This window comes from Tachyglossus aculeatus, chromosome 1 (assembly GCF_015852505.1).
Source record: "Tachyglossus aculeatus isolate mTacAcu1 chromosome 1, mTacAcu1.pri, whole genome shotgun sequence".
NCBI classification, from domain to species: domain Eukaryota; kingdom Metazoa; phylum Chordata; class Mammalia; order Monotremata; family Tachyglossidae; genus Tachyglossus; species Tachyglossus aculeatus.
The window spans coordinates 48,389,993-48,411,955 of record NC_052066.1 but is presented as its reverse complement, the minus strand read 5'-3'; the positions used below and the strand labels follow the sequence as shown (position 1 = coordinate 48,411,955).

General features: G+C 43.4%; 1 protein-coding gene across 1 annotated transcript in view; it reads right to left on the bottom strand.

The window, feature by feature from the left end:
* The window catches only part of MCF2L2 (MCF.2 cell line derived transforming sequence-like 2), a 491,086-nt gene that overhangs the window by 264,973 nt on the left and 204,150 nt on the right, over positions 1 to 21,963 (bottom strand). Inside the window, exons 11-12 of the mRNA XM_038758478.1 lie at positions 9,887 to 10,078; positions 1,118 to 1,309 (exon numbers count right to left, since the gene is read on the bottom strand). Of these exons, the coding sequence (XP_038614406.1) occupies positions 1,118 to 1,309; positions 9,887 to 10,078 (384 nt within the window). The remainder of the gene's footprint in view (positions 1 to 1,117; positions 1,310 to 9,886; positions 10,079 to 21,963) is intronic.

The following is a 21,963-nucleotide window of genomic DNA, read 5'->3' as shown; positions in this document are numbered from 1 at the left end:
CAGGTAGTGAGCAGGGAATTCCGGTGGCAATTCCAGGGTCAAGCACTTACTGCCCACTAAGCACGTGCTAGATAACAATAATAATAATAATAATGATGGCATTTATTGAGCACTTATTACGTGCAAAGCACTGTTCTAAGCGCTGGGGAGGTTACAGGGTGATCAGGTTGTCCCATGGGGGGCTCACAATCTTAATCTCCATTTTACAAATGAAGTAACTGAGGCCCAGAGAAGTTAAGTGACTTGCCCAAAGTCACACAGCTGACAATTAGAGGAGCCGGGATTCGAACCCATGAACTCTGACTCCAAAGCTCGGGCTCTTTCCACTGTGATCAATTACCAGTACAATTTGCAAGCCCTGACCTGGGAAACATGGTCTCTGGAAAGGGCAATGGACAACCCAGTCCAAGGAAATAATCCTTCATGAGGCCTGCAAAATGGCTGCTGTTTTTCTCAACAAGCTTTGCAGTTGGGAACATAAAAGTGCTGATAGTGGGTCAGTTAGACATACTAAACGTAACAGATCAGATACCTGTCTGGACTAGAAAAGCCAAAAGTCATCTTGGCAATATGGGGAGGGTTACGTAAATCATTAACAGAGCAGTGTTGAGTTTATTCATAGACATTTCAGCTTTTGCTTCCATCTGAATGGACACCAGTGATGGAACACACATGCCAGATTGCACCTTGGCAAATGAATATTTATGACTTTCTATTTTGCTGGTCATCAAAGCATAACAGATATTTTTTAAAAATGGAAACACAACTCTCAAAAAATGGTTATCTGTGGGTACAAAAATTCCCCTATGGCTTTGGTGGGTGCAGTGGTGCAACTTAATCTAATCACTTTGCTTTTCTACCCAGAGAGTCTGAGGGGAACAGGAAAAGAAACTCTCTGCTGCACCCACTTATTGGGTCCAGGGAGCAGATATTTAGAGGCTGATCGGCTTCTTGCACCCCTTCTACAGCATCGGGAAGGGCTAGGGCCTGGGGAAGAACTTGGAAGTCAACATTCCTTACCCACATGCAGGGCCTTCCGACAATCACCTATCCCAGGTCAATACAACTGAACACCGTTCATCTCCAGCCCAAGGTGTGAAAACCCCAAAGACAATACCTTTATTTCAGGCGTGAGAATCATATCAAACTGGTTGTAAAATTCCTTTGGGTTGGACAGCTGGTGCTCCTTGGCTGTGCCCAGGAACTTCTCGATGTCACACAGAGCGGTTTCGGCTCCCTCTTGGGACTGGCACTTGTCCACGGCTTGGGAAGCTAAGAGATAGATTCCAGCTTCACACCACTGACTGGCCTGTGGAAAGGAAATTCAGCAGATAAACTGTCAGCCAAAGCAGGGCCACGGACAAGCTCACAGACCCAGGACTGGATTTTGATTCCAAACTCCCACTGGAATCCTGGGGTCCAGACGAAAGGGCTTGCATCCTCCATTCCCCCCAGCCAATGCATGCATCTTCTCGCCTGCATGTGCCTTCTTCCCCCCGGCTATTTTTTTATGCAGTTTGTTAAGCTCTTACTAGGTGCCAGATAATGTACTAAGCATGGGGGTAGATATAAACTAATCTACAAGCCACACTGGGCACACAGTCTTAATCCCCATTTTACAGATGAGGTAACTGAGGCCCAGAGAAATGAAGCAGCTTGCCTAAGATCACACAGCAGACAAGTGAGAGAGCTAGGATTAGAACCCAAGTCCTTCTGACTGCCGGGCCGGTATTCTACCCCCCTAGGATGCTCTGCTTCTCTTGCCAGTGCATGCATCTTCTCATCTTCATGTGTCTCCCCCCAATCAACACACACATTTCCTTCCCCCCGACTCTGTCAATGCATGCATCTCCTTGTCTGCATTTGCCTTCTCCCCCAGCGATGCATGTATCTTCCTGTCTGCATGTCTTCACCATCCCTCTCCCTGACACCAATGCATGCATTCCCTTGCTCTGCATGGATCTTTGCTTCCCCAGCTCTTTTACTGACTGAGAGGCAACTTCTGCGAGATAAAATGGTTTCCAGGCCTGAACCCTTCTGGGGATTTAGGCCCAGCCAATTCATTCTGGCTTTCTCAGGCCCCAAGTAAAACTCTAAAGATATTAAAGTCTAGCACTGCAAGAGGAAGCACACTGCAGAAAATCATTAAAAGCCAAATAAAATCATATGGGACAAGGAAGTGGCCAAGGGCAAGAGCAAAATGTTAGCACCAACTCTCCTCACCTTTAAAGTCACTCTAAAATCATGCCTTTTTCAAGAAGCCTTCTCTAAGGTCTCACTTTTCCTTCACGTGGTCTATGCACTCAGATCTGTACCACTTAAATATTGGAAATTCACTCCACTCTCGGCCCTACACACACTCTCACCATTTCCTCTAGATGTAACCTAACGTCACTCTTCCTTTACCGTGAAGAGGAGCTAATTAAACCGCACCACTGCTCTGTACTGTAATTTTGGTCAACTTGGTGAGCTTAATCACCACTGGGTGATTACATGAGATCAAACTCAAGGGTGAGAATGCCTGCATCTTGGTTCCAAGTGTGGATTATAGCCCGCAACAGTGGCACAGCGTGTTAATGTCTGTGAAGGCACGATTACTGACACTTTTAGAAACCACGTTAATGTAGCCATTCTGGGAAGCACATAGGGAAATTGGGACAGCTGGGACTTAATAATAGGGGGCAAAATTACAGAAAGCATTGCGGCCAAGTGGATAGACCACAGGCCTAGGAGTCAGACAGACCTCGATTCGAATCCTATCTCTCCTAATTTTTTTAAAACAATAGTATTTGCTAAGCACTTACTGTGTGCCACACACTGTTCTAAGAGCTACGGTAGATATAAAATAATGAGACTGGACACAGTACACATCCCACATGGGGCTCACAGTCTTAATCCCCATTTTACAGATGAGGTAACTGAGTCACAGAGAAGTCAAGTACCTTGCCCAAGGTCACTCAGCAGACAAGCGGCAGAGCCGGGATTAGAGCTCAGGTCCTTCTGACTCCCTAGGCCACACTGCTTCTCTGCTGGTTGCCCTTGGGCAAACCACTTCATTTGTCTGTTACATCTGTAAAATTGGGATTATGACTGTGAGCCCCATGTGGGACATGGACTGTGTCCAACCTGATTAGCTTGTATCTACCCCAGTGCTTAGTACAGTATGAGAAGCAGCCTGGCTCAGTGGAAAGAGAACGGGCTTTGGAGTCAGAGGTCATGGGTTCAAATCCTGGCTCCGCCACTTGTCAGCTGTGTGACTCCGGGCAAGTCACTTACCTTCTCTGTGCCTCAGTGACCTCATCTGTAAAATGGGGATTAAGACTGTGAGCCCCACGTGGGACAACCTGATCACCTTGTAACCTCCCCAGCGCTTAGAACAGTGCTTTGCACATAGTAAGCTCTTAATAAATGCCATCATTAATAACTAATAATAATTACAGTGCCTGGCACATAGTAAGCACTCAACAAATACCATAAAAAACCCTCTTCAGTGAAAGCAAAACCGATCCATTTTGGAATCCAACATGAGAACAAGCATTTCCTCTCTGAGCAGTCCAGGATGAAATTCTTCTACAGGCATATACACCAGATTCTGCTCAAAATGGAAAACAGAAGGGAAACTGCTACTGGCCTGGATTAGAACCCAGTAGGTCAGTCGGTTACTCAATCAATCGTATTTATTAATACTACCACTACTAATAATAATGGCATTTATTAAGCGCTTACTATGTGCAAAGCAATGCTCTAAGCACTGGGGAGGGAGGTGATCAGGTTGTCCCACGGGGGGCTCACAGTCTAAATCCCCATTTTCCAGATGAGGTAACTGAGGCCCAGAGAAGTTAAGCGACTTGCCCAAAGTCACACAGCTGACCAGTGGTGGAGCTGGGATTAGAACCCACAACCTCTGACCCCCCAAGACCATGCTCTTTTCACTGAGCCACGCTGCCACTTACTGTGTGCAGGGCACTGTACTAAGCACTTGAGAGAGTACAATACAACAATAAACAGACACATTCCCTCCCCACAGCAAGCTCACAGTCTTCAGTAGGAAAGAGCATGGGCTTTGGAGTCAGAGGTCATGGGTTCCAATCCCGGCTCCGCCAATTGTCAGCTGTGTGACTTTGGGCAAGTCACTTCACTTCTCTGGGCCTCAGTTCCCTCATCTGGAAAATGGGGATTAAATCTGTGAGCCCCACGAGGGACAACCTGATCACCTTGTAACCTCCCCAGCGCTTAGAACAGTGCTTTGCACATAGTAAGCGCTTAATAAATGCCATCATTATTATTATTTTTAGAGGGGAATTTACATACATCAAACCACTGTGGAAGACACTGAGCCTCACTGCTTACGAGTCCATTCCAGCCACTGAACTAACATTGCGAAGAGGGGACAGAAATTCGATAAAGAAAACACACACACGCCTCGGTAGAAGGGAACACCATACTCTGCCATGCCCTGGAGGGTCCCTTTCCAGCTTGACCAGCTATATTTCATCCCCTTAGAAACTGTCAGAATGGTGACCTTGGCCACGGTGACGGCCCTGAAGAGAGACAGGCACATGATACAGCTGCTTTCCTGAAAGACGCTGATTCATGTCTCTGTGTAATAATGCCGTAACCAGCTGCTCTCCCAGACGCCAAAACTAATGAGGATTTAAGCTGATAATTGCTTAGTGCAAGCCAGGACCAAAATATCCCTTCGGACCTTACACCTGATACTTCTAAGTCCACAGCCTTAATTGATTAAGCGCTTACTATGCGCTTACTATGCGCTTAATATAATTAATTATGCTCAACCTTAGGCAGTCAGGGCTTTCATCATCATCATCATCATCATAATAATAGTGGCATTTGTTAAGTGCTTACTATGTGCAAAGCACTGTTCTAAGCGCTGGGGGAGGTTACAAGGTGATCAGGATGTCCCCCGGGGGACTCACAGTTTTAACCCCCATTTTCCAGATGAGGAAACTGAGGCCCAGAGAAGTGAAGCGACTTGCCCAAAGTCACCCAGCTGACAAGTGGCGGAGCCGGGACTTGAACCCGTGACCTCTGACTCCAAAGCCCGGGCTCTTTCCACTGAGCCAATCTGCTTCTCTGGGGGGGGCCCAGAACCGAACCCCGAGGGACCCCCACAGCACCTGTATATATGTATATATGTTTGTACATATTTATTACTCTATTTATTTATTTATTTTACTTGTACATATCTATTCTATTTTATTTTGTTAGTATGTTTGGTTTTATTCTCTATCTCCCCCTTTTAGACTGTGAGCCCACTGTTGGGTAGGGACTGTCTCTATATGTTGCCAACTTGTACTTCCCAAGCGCTTAGTACAGTGCTCTGCACACAGTAAGTGCTCAATAAATACGATTGATCATCATCAATGGTACTTAATCAGTCATATTTATTCATTCATTCATTTATTCATGTTTGTACATATTTATTACTCTATTTATTTTACTTGTGCATATCTATTCTATTTATTTTATTTTGTTAGTATGTTTGGTTTTGTTCTCGGTCTCCCCCTTTTAGACTGTGAGCCCACTGTTGGGTAGGGACTGTCTTTAGATGTTGCCAACTTGTACTTCCCAAGTGCTTAGTCCAGTGCTCTGCATCATCATCATCATCATCATCATCATCATCAATCGTATTTATTGAGCGCTTACTGTGTGCATTCAACTGTATTTATTGAGCGCTTACTGTGTGCAGTGCACTGTACTAGTCGCTTGGGAAGTACAAGTTGGCAACATATAGAGACGGTCTCTACCCAACAGTGGGCTCACAGTCTAGAAGGAGGAGACAGAGAACAAAACAAAATATATTAACAAAACAAAATAAATAGAATATGTACAAGTAAAAAAAATAAATAAATAAATAGAGTAATAAATACGTACAAACATGTATACATATATACAGGTGCTGTGGGGAAGGGAAGGAGGTAAGCCGGGGGGGATGGAGATGGGGAGGAGTGTATACTGTGCACAGAGCACTGTGCTAAGCATTTGGGAGGGTACAATATAACAAAAAACAGATCCATTCCCTGCCCACAATGAGCTTACGGTCTAGAGCGGGGGAGAACATTAATATAAATAAATTACAGATATGAACACAAGTGCTATGGGGCTGGGAGGGGGGATGAATAAAGGGAGCAAGTCAGGGTGATGCAGAAGGGAGTGGGAGAAGAGGAAAGGAGGGCTTAGTTAGGGAAGGCTTTGAAGGTGGGGGAGAATAATTGTCGGTTTGTCGCTCATGAGGAGGGAGGGAGTTCCAAGCCAGAGGCAGGATGTGGTGGAGAGGTCGGCGGTGAGATAGATGAGATCGAGGTAAAGTGAGAAGCTTAGCATTAGCAGAGTGAAGTGTTAGGGCTGGGTTGTAGCAGAAAAGCAGTTAGGTGAGAGTGGAGGGGGCAAGGTGATTGACTGCTTTAAAGCCTACGGGCTCTGTTTGATGCAGAGGTGGTGGGCAACCACTGGAGTGCACCTACCTTGTGCAGAGCACTGTAATAATAACAATAATTATGGTATTTGTTAAGCATTTACTATGTGCCAAGCACTGTTCTAAGCACTAGGGTAGATAGACTATCATTGGGTTGGACACAGTCCCTGTCCCACACGGGGCTCACAGTCTTAATCCCCATTTTAGCGATGTGGGAATTGAGGCCCAGAGAAGTGAAGTGGTTTGCCCAAGTTCACACAGCAGACGAGTGATGGAACCGGGATTAGACTCCTGGGCCTGTGCTCTACCCACTAGGCCATGCTGCTTCTCAAGCGCTGGGGATATACACCACAACAGAGACATCCTGCTGCTTCTGGAAGCTCTCTCCAGTGTACAAGCAGTGTGAAGCACCGTGGGTCAGTGGAAGGAGCACAAGCTTTGGAGTCAGAGGTCACGGGTTCAAATCCCGGCTCCACTGCTTGTCAGCTGTGTGACTTTGGGCAAGTCACTTAACTTCTCTGGGCCTCAGTTACCACATCTGTAAAATGGGGATAAAGACTGTGAGCCCCACGTGGGACAACCTGATCACCTTGTAACCTCCCCAGTGCTTAGAACAGTGCTTTGCACATAGTAAGCGCTTAATAAGTGCCATCATTATTATTATTATTACAAATTGCCTAGCTTCTGAGAGACGTGGTGGCGTCTCAGAAAAAACAAACCAAGAAGGGAAGGGGACACAGCAGGCACTCTGGTTTCTAGAAATGCAGCTAAAGGGCCTAGCTCTAGTTGAATTTATTTTTGCTCCACTTGCTTTTCAAAAGCAAGTATCTGCTTTAGTATTTGCTTTATTATCTGCGGGTGCTCAATAAATTAAAAAAAGGAGAACTTCAAAGAAAGAGTTCCATTTTGGTGTCATTCTCAAAATTAGGAACCGCACAAGAAGCATTTACTATTTGGACCCTTGTGCTTTTGAGAAAAAGTGAGAAATGAAGCACAGGATTGAAACTAAAATTTATGGTCAAGTCTAACCCATGATAATATTAGTAATGCTTTGTTCATGTGATTTGGCTTCAAGTTAAACGTTGCAAGCTAAATGCACCCTTCCCACTCCTCTTCTACTAATTATCTGATCTGGTTTATGGACATTTTTCATGCAAGTCTGGACAGAAAATTTGCTTTCATTCTACAGACAATGGGGCCAAACATGACATTAGCAGTGCTGCAGTTGGAAGACGCTTTTGGACCTGAATGCCCATGACATCACATATGTATGATGGGCACTGAGGATAATAATAATAATACTAATGGTATTTATTAAGCGCTTACTATGTGCCAAGCACCGTTCTAAGCACTGGGGTAGATACAAGGTAATCATGCTGTCCCATATGGGGCTCACAGTTTTAATCCCCATTTTACAGATGAGGTTACTGAGGCCCAGAGAAGTTAAGTGACTTGCCCAAAGTCACACAGCAGACAAGTGGCGGAGCCAGGATTAGAACCCACATCCTCTGACTCCTAATCTCATCTTCTTGCCACTAGGCCATAGTGCTTTGAAGATAATAATTGTGGTATTTGTTGATGCCATGGGAAAGAGCCAAACACCTCTCTTACCCTCCTCCGGCTGCTTTACGGGCAACAAAACCCTCCAGAAATGAGCCAAGATCCTTCTCTCCCTCCCTTCCCTGTCCTCCCTGGCACCTAGAGTGATTCTCAATCAATCAATCAATCAATCGTATTTATTGAGCGCTTACTGTGTGCAGAGCACTGTACTAAGCGCTTGGGAAGTACAAGTTGGCAACATATAGAGACAGTCCCTACCCAACAGTGGGCTCACAGTCTAAAAGGGGGAGACAGAGAACAAAACCAAACATACTAACAAAATAAAATAAATAGAATAGATGTGCACAGGTAAAATAAATAAATAAATAAATAAATAGAGTAATAAATAAGTGCAAACATATATACATATATACAGGTGCTGTGGGGAAGGGAAGGAGGTTCCCCACAGCCCATGAGAGTACGGGCCTGCAGTTCCAGACACATGAGGGCAATGGAGTTGGGCTGGCCCTTCCCACTAGGAACTGACATCTCCTTCTTCCTCCTGCTCCTCCTCCTCCCTGACGCGTCCTCCCCCGTCCCCCAGCAGAAGCGATGGTGGTGACAGCAGCGACAAGAGGATAGGAGCAACGGACATTGAAAGGAGGGAAGGAGGGAAGGAGCGAGTCATAACCACTGCCTCTTTCTCCTTGGAAACCGGGCCTGGGGCAGCCCAGTGACCTGCAGAGAAGGGGAGACTGAGGCTGGGGATGCCGTGCTGGCTGGACTGGGCTGGGCTGGTTTGGCTGGGCCATGAATTCCCTGGAATTCCCAGCAATTCCCTGGTGGTGATTGCTTCCCAGGAGATCCGAATGGAGGCCAGCCCACTGACAACCTTCGGCCTTCTTACCCTTTTCCGGAGCCCGGTTTCTGTCTTTCCTTGATGTCCAGTGTGGATGGGTGTCACAGTCACTATCTGGCCCTAGAGTGCTCCTCCACCCAGATTGATAGCTAATGCTGGACTATAAGCTTCTTGCAGGCAGGGAACATGTCTACCAACTCTTTTGTACTGTACTCTCCAAAGCACTTAGTACAGTGCCCTGCACACAGTAAGCACTCCATAAATACGATCGACCGAGTGATCCATGCCGCCGCCACCACCGAACGATAGTCCTAGTCGGCCTTGTGGTTCCCAGAATTTCCTTTAAAGCAGAGCCAAATTCTGGTCTGTCCCCCTTACTTCGAGCACTGGCTCCATTCATTCATTCAATTGTATTTATTGAGCGCTTACTGTGTGCAGAGCACTGGACTAAGCGCTTGGGAAGTACAAGTTGGCAGCATATAGAGACATCCCTACCCAACAGTGGGCTCACAGTCTAGAAGGGGGAGACAGACAACAAGACAAAACATATTAACAAAATAAAATAAATAGAATAAATATATACAAATAAAATAGAGTAATAAATATGTATAAACATTTATACATTCATTCAATCGTATTTATTGAGCGCTTACTGTGTGCAGAGCACTGTATTAAGAGCTTGGGAAGTACAAGTTGGCAACATATAGAGATGGTCCCTACCCAACAGTGGGCTCAGTCTAGAAGGGGGAGACAGACAACAAGACAAAACATATTAACAAAATAAAATAAATAGAATAAATATGTACAAATAAAATAAATAAATAGAGTAATAAATATGTACAAACATATATACAGGTGGTGTGGGGAGGGGAAGGAGGTAAGGCGGGGGGGATGGGGAGGGGGAGAGGAAGGAGGGGGCTCAGTCTGGGAAGGCCCCAGCCTCGGAAGTAAGCTTCTCAACCTTAAAATAGGGAGCAAAATTTCTGCAAATCTCAGACCCTTGTTATTCCTTTATGTCGAGAGCAATTATAAACGGCTGTGGCTGTACTCACCTTATCCAACTGCTTATGCAGTTCCAGAGACTTTCCTAAAATATCGTATTTTTTCTTGGTCTCATTGGTGAAATCATCACAAATACGTCGGAGTTCCACACACTTAGGCCTGATGGAATCCACTGCATAGTGATTATTTTGGATAAGCTGGTCTCCATGCAGCGCAAGTGACTGAGCCTTTTCCAGGGGCTCCTGTGGGATGAAAATCACAATTCGAACATCAGAAAAGGAGAATAAATCTCACATGGACTCAGTCGCAGAGAGACAAATGGTTACTTGCCAGCTCACTCTAGGCTGGATCTGACCATCATTCATTCATTCATTCAATCATATTTATTGAGCGCTTCTGTGTGCAGAGCACTGAACTAAGCGCTTGGGAAGTACAAGTCAGCAACAGATAGAGACAGTCCCTACCCAATAACAGGCTCACAGTCTAGAAGGGGGAGACAGACAACAAAACAAAACATAGACAGGTGTCAAAATCAATCAACCAATTAGTAAATAGCTTGCTGCATACTTATTCTGTGTAGAGCAGTATACTAAGTAGTACTACTAAAAATAATTACGGTATTTGTGAAGCACTTACTGTGTTCCACGTGCTGTATCCCTGGGGTGGATACAAACAAATCAGGTTGGACACGGTCCCTGTCCCACGTGAGGCTCACAGTCTCAATCCCCATTTGACAGATGAGGTAACTGAGGCCCAGGGAAGTGAAGTGTCATTATTATTATTGTATTTGTTAAGTACTTACTATGCGCCAAGCACTGTTCTAAGCGCTGGAGTAGACACAAGGTAATCAGGTTGTCCCATGTGGACTTGCCCAAGGTCACACAGCAGACAAGTGGCAGAGCCAGGATGAGAACCCATGATCTTCTGATTCCCAGCCCCGAGCTCTATCCACTATGCCATACTGCTCCTCATACAATAATGACAATAATAATAATAATTGTGGTATTTGTTAAGTGCTTAATATGTGTCAGGCACAAATAACCATATCAGACACATACGTATTTATGTAGCCAGTCAGTCAGTCATATTTATTGAACACTTACTGGGTGTAAAGCACTGTACGAAGCACTTGGGAAAGAACAGTAGAACAAGATAACAGACATATTCCCTGCCCACAACGAGTTTCCAGTCTAGAGGGGGAAACAGACATTAATCAATCAGTCAGTCAATTGCATACAGTCTTTTAGACTGTATACAGTCTTTTAGACTGTGAGCCCACTGTTGGGTAGGGACTGTCTCTATATGTTGCCAATTTGTACTTCCCAAGCGCTTAGTACAGTGCTCTGCACATAGTAAGCGCTCAATAAATACGATTGATGATACAGTGCTCTGCACATAGTAAGCGCTCAATAAATATGATTGATGATTTATTATAATTATGGTGTTTATTAAGTTCTTATTATATTCCAGGCACTGTACTGAGCGCTGGGGTGGATACAAGCAAATTGGGGTGGACGCAGTCCCTCTCCCACATGGGGCTCACAGTCTCAATCCTCATCCTGTGGGTAAAATGAATGTAAAATGACAAGTCGCTGTACGTGTCCATAGTCTATTTATATTAATGCCTGCTTCCCCCTCAAGACTGTAAGCTCGCTGTGGGCAGGGAATGTGTCTACCAACTCTGTTATAGAGTACTCTCCTAGCGCTTAGTACAGTGGTCTGCAACTAATAAGTGCTCAATAAATACAACTGATTGACTGAGACACAGTCTCTGTCCCCACTGATTTGTATAATTATAAATTATAATTATATAATTATAACATCACAGTTATTGCTAGTATTATCATAAGGAGGGCCAATTTGGCCAAGGCTTCCGGAGCCGTCCTTCAGCCTTCCTTGAGTAGGTCCAGCCCGGAACCAGGGTAACCAGCACACCTAAGGTAACGAAGCCTTGAAAAGCAGCGTGGCGTGGTGGAAAGAGCACGAGCTTGGGAGTCAGAGGTCATGGGTTCGAATTGTCAGCTGTGTGACTTGGGGAAAGTCACTTAACTTCTCTGGGCCTCATCATCATCATCATCAATCGTATTTATTGAGCGCTTACTGTGTGCAGAGCACTGCACTAAGCTCTTGGGAAGTACAAGTTGGCAACATATAGACAGTCCCTACCCAACAGTGGGCTCACAGTCTAAAAGGGGGAGACAGAGAACAAAACCAAACATACTAACAAAATAAAATAAATAAAATAGATATGTACAAGCAAAATAAATAAATAAATAAATAGAATAACAAATATGTACAAACATATCATCTGTAAAATGGGGATTAAGATTGGGAGCCCCACGTGGGACAACCTGTTAATCTTATATCCACCCCAGCACTCAGAACAGTGCTCAGCATAAAGGAAGCGCTTAACAAATACCATTATTCTTCTTATTATCATTATTCCTGTGGTCTGTTATTAGAGCGCTGTACTCTCCCAAGAGCTTAGTATAGTGCCCTGCACATAGTAAGCAGTATGGCCTAGGGGGATAAAGCAAAGGACTTGGAGTCAGAAGGACCTGGGTTCTGCCATTTGTGTGTTTTGTGACTTTAGGCTGTGGATACTCACATAATTTCTCTGTGCCTCAGTTCCTTCCTCTGTAAAAATGGGGATTAAGACTGTAAGCCCCATGTGGGACAGGGACTGTGTCTAACCTGATTAGCTTGTATCTACCCCAGCACTTAGAACAGTGCTTAACAAATACCAGAGTTAGTAGTAGTAGTAGCAATAGTATTTATTAAGCATTAACTGTGTGCAGAGCACTGCACTAAGCACTGGGAGAGAATACACAGGTGGGAATTATTACTGTCATTATTAGTAAGTGCTCAATAAATACAATTGATTGATTGATAACATGAAGTCAAATCTGAACCACTTTTCCCATCCACACTTCCTGCCTCTAGAGCATTTTCTATTCCCTTTCAAGGTGAATGCGTCATTATTCTTTCTCTGTGGTCTGCAATTCCCCTATTGGAACTGGGATGCTGCCAAACTCAACCCTCTCCAAACAACCCCAATTTGCAGTTGGTGTTCAATAAATGTTAACGAAGGGGTGGTGTGACCCATGTGAATGACAGAATTGGGAGCAATAGAGCAATAGAGCCTATCTGCTAAGGGAGGTTTCTTCTGAGATGGGTAAATCTTACATTGTTAATTACCCAGGCTCTGGGGGTAATGAGTGGACACAATCTCAATTAAAAGCCAGAACCAGAAGCTACCATTTTTTTATTTTTTAGGATTACAGAACCCGGGGGCTTAAGTGGATATCCCTGACTAATTCCCAGCAGACCAAATCATAGCGACAGCCCCTTCAATACTAATTTATTGAAATCCATCATCGGCATCGTAAGTTCAACTGTGTATTCAAGTCATTATTCTGATATTTCATCCTGGAGTATTTGTCCTACTTCTTATGTGATCCTTGGTCTTCCTACTTCTCCCACTATTTTCCATTATTTTGTCTTCCCCATTAGATTGTAACTCCTTACAATGGGCAGAGAACGTGTGTTTTTTTCTGGTCTACTTTCCTGGGTGCTGAGTACCATATAGTTCACTCACCAGGAGCTCAATAAATTCCACTACTATTGCTATGATTGCTGAAATAATAATTCCTCCTGTCAGGGCTCCAGTCAGGGCTGCAACGAAGTTGGTTGCAAAAACACTACCACTAGGATACCTGCAGCTTCCTGTGCTATCGGCAGAAGTCTAGCACAGTTCTGAGACGAATCAATCAATCAGTGGTATTTAGTGAGCACTTATTGTGTGCAAGCACTGTGTTAAGTGCTTGGAGAGTTCAATGCATCAGAGTTTGTAGACCCATTCCCTTCCCACAACAAGTTTACAGTCTAAAGGGGGAGGCAGATATTACTATAAATAAATAATGTACAGATATGTAATAATAATAATAATAATGCTAATAATGGCATTTGTTAAGCACTTACTATGTGCCAGGCACTGTACTAAGTGCTGGGATGGATACAGCAAATCGGGTTGGACACGGTCCCTGTCCCACGTGGGGCTCACAGTCTCAATCCCCATTTTACAGATAAGGGAACTGAGGTCCAGAGAAGTGAAATGACTTGCCCAAGGTCTCGCAGCGGACAAGTGGTAGGGCCGGGATTAGAGTTCATGATCTACTGTCTTCCAGACCCATGCTCTATCCAATTCGCTGTGGTGCTTCATGTACATTATGTATGTTCAGATATGTAGATATATAAGTGCGTGCTGTGGGGCTGAGGTGGGGTGAATATCAAGTGTCCAAATGGTACAGATGCTGAGATTATCCAGGAGGCACGGGGTCAGAGGTGCATGGGGTTTGGATAGCCAGTGAAAAAAATTGAGTTTACTATAATAATAATAAGAATAAATAATAAGAATAATGGCATTTATTAAGCGCTTACTATATGCAAAGCACTGTTCTAAGTGCTGGGGAGTTTACAAGGTGATCAGGTTGTCCCATGTGGGGCTTACAGTCCTAATCCCCATTTTATAGATGAGGTAACAGGCCCAGAGAATTTATGACTTGCCCAAAGTCACACAGCTGACAGTTGGCAGGAAGCAGCATGGCTCAGTGGAAAGAGCCCGGGCTTTAGAGTCAGAGGTCATGGGTTCAAATCCCGGCTCTGCCACTTGTCAGCTGTGTGACTTTGGGCAAGTCACTTCACTTCTCTTTGCCTCAGTAACCTCATCTGTAAAATGGGGATTAAGACTGTGAGCCCCATGTGGGACAACCTGATCACCTTGTAACCTCCCAACGCTTAGAACAGTGCTTTGCACATAGTAAGCACTTAGTAAATGCCATCATTATTATTATTATTAGAGCCGGGATTTGAACCCATGCCCTTTGACTCCAAAGCCCTGGCTCTTTTCACTGAGCCACACTGCTCCTCTAATAATGAACAGGTAGCTGTCTACTGGATTCAGAAACAGTTCCAAAACAACAACCCTTGAGCAAAAAGGTTATATTTCCCTGTTGAACACTACTGCATTTACAGTTCACTATGGTTTATAAACTAAATTGAAAGCCTAGCTGTGAGTGTTGGGAAACTTTTCTACTGCTTTACAGCTTCAGGTGTAAGCACTAAACTGTAAGCTCCCTGTGGGCAGGAAGCATGTCTTCCAAATCTTTCATACCTTATTCTCTCAAGTGCTTAGTTCAGTGCTCTGCATACAATAAGCATTCCAGAAATATGGATTAAGAGTATTTTATTGCCATTATTAAATCAAAGGGGAATTATGATATTGGAATAGGGTTCCTCTGGTCAAGCTCAGAATAAACAAGGAAGGTAATAATGATAGTAATAGTAGTAATAGTAATGGTATTTCATTAAGTCGATTCACCTGTGCTGGGTAGCAGTGGCGTGGGAAAGAGTCAAGACAGATGATCAAGTAATCAAAACTCTGATCAAAGACAACAGCAGAGACTCAAGTTTTTACTGCGCGGAAGAAAACTCTACCAAGAAAACTCTAAGAAAACTCTAAGGGTGCACAGACCAGAACGACTTTATCACAGCAGATGGGAAGCTCTGAAGAGGGTGTATCCATGGAGCCACTAAGGGTTGGAAACGATTCAGTGGCATTTGAGGAATATTCATTAAGCACTTCCCATGTGCCATGCACTGTACTAAATATTGGATTTTCAGATCCAGGATAATCGGGTTGGACAGAGCCCCTCAACCACATGGGGCTCATAGGGAGAACAGGTATTGAATCCTCATTTTTCATTTGAGGAAACTGAGACACAGAGAAATTAAGTGACTTGATCCAGGTCACACGGTTGGCAAGTGGCGGAGCTGGATCCTCTCCATCCCCCCATCTTACCTCCTTCCCTTCCCCACAGCACCTGTATATATGTGTATTTGTTTGTACATATTTATTACTCTATTTATTTATTTATTTTATTTGTACATATCTATTCTATTTATTTTATTTTGTTAGTATGTTTGGTTTTGTTCTCTGTCTCCCCCTTTTAGACTGCGAGCCCACTGCTGGGTAGGGACTGTCTCTATACGTTGCCAACTTGTAATTCCCAAGCGCTTAGTACAGTGCTCTGCACACAGTAAGCGCTCAATAAATACGATTGATGATGATGATGATGGACGTAGAACCCAGGTCCTCTCACCCCCAGGCCCATGTTCTTTCCATTACGTCACACTGCTTCTCGTAAATGGATTCAAATGAAACCAATTTCTGAGCCTGGAGTATGAGAGTTTGGAATCTGCTAATTCTGAAATAACAACAATGACAATAACGACAAACAGTTCCCTTTCCTCAGGGATGTTTAGAGTTGGAGGGGAAGCAGTGTGACAGCTGTTTATGTTTGTTTTGAAATAATAGTATTTGTTAAGTAGCTTACTAGGTGGCAAGCAGTGTACTAAGCAGAGGGGTAAACACATGATAATCAGGCTGGATGCAGTTCTCTGCCCCACATGGGGCTCACAGTCTAAGCAGGAGGGAGAACAGGTATGGACTCCCCATTTTACAGATGAGGGAACTGAGGCACAGAGAAGTAAAACGACTTGCCTTGGGTCACACAGCAGACAAGTGGAGGAGACAGGATTAGAACCCAGGTCCTCTGACTCCCAGACCGAGGCTCTATCCACTGGACCACGTTGCTGTTGTCACCAGAGCTGAAGTGGGAACAAGGACTGTTGTCCCACTCCAAAATGGCACTTGTTGAAAAGGTTGGTGTAATACTGTCATTGCTTCCTACTCTTCTAAGCACTGGCTCTAATGTTCTTATAACCATTCACTAAGGATTACAGAAATTAACAACATATTTATTTTTAGGCAGGTGTGTGTGTGTTTCTGTCAGTGTATATTCATTCAATCATATTTATTGAGTACTTACTGTGTGCAGAGCACTGCACTAAGCGCTTGGGAAGTACAAGTTGGCAACATATTAAGATGGTCCCTACCCAACAGTGGGCTTACAGTCTAGAAATGTATTTGGGGGGAAGAAATTGTGGCCTAGTACCAAAAACATGTGAAGCACATCTATATGTATATATGTTTGTACATATTTATTATTCTATTTATTTATTTATTTATTTTACTTGTACATATCTATTCTATTTATTTTATTTTGTTAGTATGTTTGGTTTTGTTGTCTGTCTCCCCCTTTTAGACTGTCAGCCCACTGTTGGGTAGGGACTGTCTCTGTATGTTGCCAACTTGTACTTCCCAAGTGCTTAGTACAGTGCTCTGCACACAGTAAGCACTCAATAAATTTGATTGATTGATTGATTTTGTTAATATGTTTGGTTTTGTTCTCTCTCTCCCCCTTCTAGACTGTGAGCCCACTGTTGGGTAGGGACTGTCTCTATATGTTGCCAACTTGTACTTCCCAAGCGCTTAGTACAGTGCTCTGCACACAGTAAGCGCTCAATAAATACAATTGATTGATTGATTGATGTATATATGTTTGTACGTATTTATTACTCTATTTTACTTGTACATACCTATTCTATTTATTTTATTTTGTTAATATGTTTTGTTTTGTTCTCTGTCTCCCCCTTCTAGACTGTGAGCCCACTGTTGGGTAGGGACCGTCTCTATATGTTGCCAACTTGTACTTCCCAAGCGCTTAGTACAGTGCTCTGCACACAGTAAGCGCTCAATAAATACGATTGATTGATTGATTGATCTTGGCCTAGTGAATAGAGTATGGGCTGAGGAGTAAGAAGGATTTGTGTTCTAATCCCACCTCTGCCACTTGTTTCTGTGTGACCTTAAGCAAGTCACTTCACTTCTCTGGGCCTCAGTTCCCTCATCTGTTAAATGGGGATTAAGACTGTTAGGCCCATGAGGGACATGGACTGTATATCAATCAATCGTATTTATTGAGCGCTTACTATGTGCAGAGCACTGTACTAAGCGCTTGGGAAGTACAAATTGGCAACACATAGAGACCGTCCCTACCCAGCAGTGGGCTCACAGTCTAAAAGGGGGAGACAGAGAACAGAACCAAACATACCAACAGAATAAAATAAATAGGATAGAAATGTACAAGTAAAATAAATAAATAAATAAATAAATAGAGTAATAAATATGTACAACCATATATACATATATACAGGTGCTGTGGGGAAGGGAAGGAGGTAAGATGGGGGGATGGAGAGGGGGACGAGGGGGAGAGGAAGGAAGGGGCTCAGTCTGGGTAAGGCCTCCTGGAGGAGGTGAGCTCTCAGCAGGGTCTTGAAGGGAGGAAGAGAGCTAGCTTGGCGGAGGGGCAGAGGGAGGGCATTCCAGGCCCGGGGGATGATGTATATCCAATCTGATTAGCTTTGTAACTACCCCCAGTGCTTAATACAGTGTCTGGCACATAGTAAGTGCTTAACAAATAAATATCATTAAGAAAAAAAAAGGTGTGGCTGAGAATTTCCGACAGGAACCTTATACAAGCCAGAGAAAAAAGTGCACAAACTGATAAAGTACAGAAACTTCGAAGAACGTAATGATAAAGCCTCAAACTCCTACTGTGATTTACAGAAGCAAGTTAGATCGCGTCACTGGCTACCAGGGACAAACTCTAACCAGGATCAGGAAGCCACCATTAAAAAGACCTCCCTCTGGGCAGGAAGCCCCAGGGATATTTTCCACCACAAAACCTAACAAACTTTGCTGTTTCTCTGCTTGTAACTAAGCAGACAACACTTGGACTAAATTTGCTTGAATTTGGTTGGTTATTGGCATAAGCACGGAGGTAATGAAGAAAATACTTGATAGTCCAGCTGCCTCTATTTAATTACAATTAACTGTACATTCAGGAAAATTCCAAGGTGAACATTTCCTTGGTGTCTTTAAATGAGGACTGAGAACAAAAAATGGTGAGGAGGGAGTCAAAAACAACAACAAACTGCTAACCGTGGTTTAGGGAGTTACTGTTCAACACCTGGAAGCAGTTACAAACATTACTACAATATTAAACACTTGAGAAAAAGTGTGCCGAATGGATAGAGCCTGGGCGTCAGAAGGATCTGGGTTCCAATCTCTACTCCACCACTCTTCTTTAATAATAATAATAATAATAATAATGGTATTTGTTAAGTGCCTACTATGTGCAAAGCACTGTTCTAAGCGCTGGGGGGATACAAGGTGATCAGGTTGTCCCACATGGGGCTCACAGTTTTAATCCCCATTTTACAGATGAGGTAACTGAGGCCCAGAGAAGTGAAGTGACTTGCCCAAAGTCACACAGCTGACAATTGGCGGAGCTGGGATTTGAACCCATGACCTCTGACTCCAAAGCCCGTGCTTTTTCCACTGAACCACGCTGCTTCTCTTTAATTTTAATTAAATTAATTTCTCTTTAATTTCTCTTTGAATTATCTTTAAACTATATAGCAGACAGAGAACAGCCTGGGAGTCAGAAGAACCTGGGTTCTAATCCCAGCTTTGCCACTTGTCTGCTGTGTGATCTTGAGCAAGTTACTTCACTTCTCTGTGCCTGTTACCTCAGCTAAAATTCATTGATTGAATCACTTCAGTATAACTCTGTCACTTCACTTCTCTGGGCCTCAGTTCCCTCATCTGTAAAATGAGGATTAATGCTGTGAACCCCATGTGGGACAGGGACTGTGTCCAACCTGAATATTTTGTATCTACCCCAGTACTTAGAACAATGCCTGGAAAATGCCATAAAAAATTATAAATAATTTATTCATATTAACATCAGTCTCCAGTTCTAGACCATAAGATAATTATGGGCAGAGAACACTTCTGCTAATTGTGTTGTATTGTACTCTCCCAAGTGCTTTGTACAGTGCTCTGCACATAGTAAGTACTCAATAAATACCATTGACTGATGGATTGATTGCTTTATGACCTGGGGCACATGACTTAAGTTCTCTGTGCCTCAGTTACCCCATCTGTAAAATGGGGATTAGGACTGTGAGCCCCATATGGGATCTGGACTGCATCCAACCTGACTAACTTGTATGTATCCCAGCACTTAGTACTGTGCCTGGCACATAGTAAGCACTTAAGACCGTTAGCTCATTCTGGACGGGGAACATGTCTGCTTAACTCTATGATATTTTACTCTCCCACGCACTTAATACGGTGCTCTGCACATAGTAAGAACACAAATACCACTGATCGACTGATCAATTAACAGGCACCACAAAAAACTGTAATTGGAAAAAATTCCATACAATCAATATAAAAGTATGTTAGAACATAAGAAGATATGTCCATCCCCACTGGAGTTTTAGACTGTGAGCCCACTGTTGGGTAGGGACTGCTATATGTTGCCAACTTGTACTTCCCAAGTGCTTAGTACAGTGCTCTGCACACAGTAAGCGCTCAATAAATACAATTGATTGATTGATTGGAGTAGAATATCCAATTACAATTAACCAAATACCCACAAAACTTCTGAAGTTCAAACAAAGGAACGAAGAGAGACAGATGGCCAAGATACCCAGCTAGGACCCCATATTCTATGGGACATTTGAGGCAGGCAATATGAATTCTTGGAGGCTTTATCCAAGCTGACACTAGGGATCTGAATTTTATTACACACAGGATAGCTTTTACAACAAAGGTAATGAGAGACAAATGTAGAAAGCACAAAGGAAAAGAGAAAGGAAATATTGATGCAGATTCCTTTAGGGAAGCTGAAGCCACATAATAATAATAATGATATTTGTTAATAATAATTAACAAATGAACAGCAGACAATAATAATAATAATAATAATAATGATATTTGTTAAGCACTTACAGTGTGCAATGCATTGTTCTAAGTGCTGGGGGGGATACAAAGTGATCAGGTTGTCCCACGTGGGGCTCACAGTCTTAATCCCCAGGCTTGGCCATATCTTCTAGATTGTGAGCCCACCGTTAGGTAGGGACCGTCTCTATATGTTGCAAACTTGTACTTCCCAAGCGCTTAGTACAGTTCTCTGCACACAGTAAGTGCTCAATAAATACGATTGAATGAATGAATGACTGAAATGCATACTGGCAGTCCTCGGACTAATTATCCAAATGGTTCCCGAAAACTGTATTTTCTACAGAAACATTGTAAGTCGGACTCAATTTCTCATAGGAATGATGTTATAAATAGAAGATAGGTTCCTGAACCACTTGAATATCCAATTTTTACCAGTCTACATTAATAATAAATAATAATAATAATAATGGCATTTGTTAAGCACTTACTATCATCATCATCATCATCATCATCATCAATCGTATTTATTGAGCGCTTACTATGTGCAGAGCACTGTACTAAGCGCTTGGGAAGTACAAATTGGCAACATATAGAGACAGTCCCTACCCAACAGTGGGCTCACAGTCTAAAGGACTGTCTTAGAACAGTTCTAAAGCTTACTATGTGCAGAGCACTGTTCTAAGCACTGTGGGGGGGGATACAAGGTGATCAAGTTGTCTCACGTGGGGCTCACAGTCTTATTCCCCATACATTGAGGGCAGGGAACGTGTCTACCAACTCTGTTATATTGTACACTCCCAAGTGCTTAGTACACTGCTCTATACACAGTAAGCACTCAATAAATATGATTGATTGATCAACGGATCAATCAAAACATTAGGGGCTGTAAGCTCCTTGTGGGCAGGGAATGAGCCTACCAACTGTCATACTGTACTCTCCCAAGTGCTCAATGAAGTGCTCTTCACATAGCAAGTGCTCAATAAACAGATTAATTGATTGATAGTGGGAAATTACCATCTCCAATTAAAAAGTTGAGACTTCAGAGATCCCTAACGCCTGAGATCACTGGAGGAAAGAATACAGGACTGATCACAGGAAGAACTCATTTATTCAGCATGGTTTGGGTGGTGGTTGATGAGTTGTCAGATCTGTTAAAGAAACCTATCCACAGCTCGGAAGCTGGAAACAATGACAGAGAGGATGCATGGGTGTGCTGGGGAGTGTGCTAATTAACGCACTGTAAATAATGAGGAAATGGATTCTCATCACATCATACGTCCCCATTCTTTTGTTCTAAGACTAAAAGGCTTTCAAAGAATGAAGTCTTCAGGGGAGGGGGAACTTGAAAATAGTTCAGGTTATGCAGAGGTGACTTTACTGTTGAGAGGAATGGAAATAATGATACTGCAA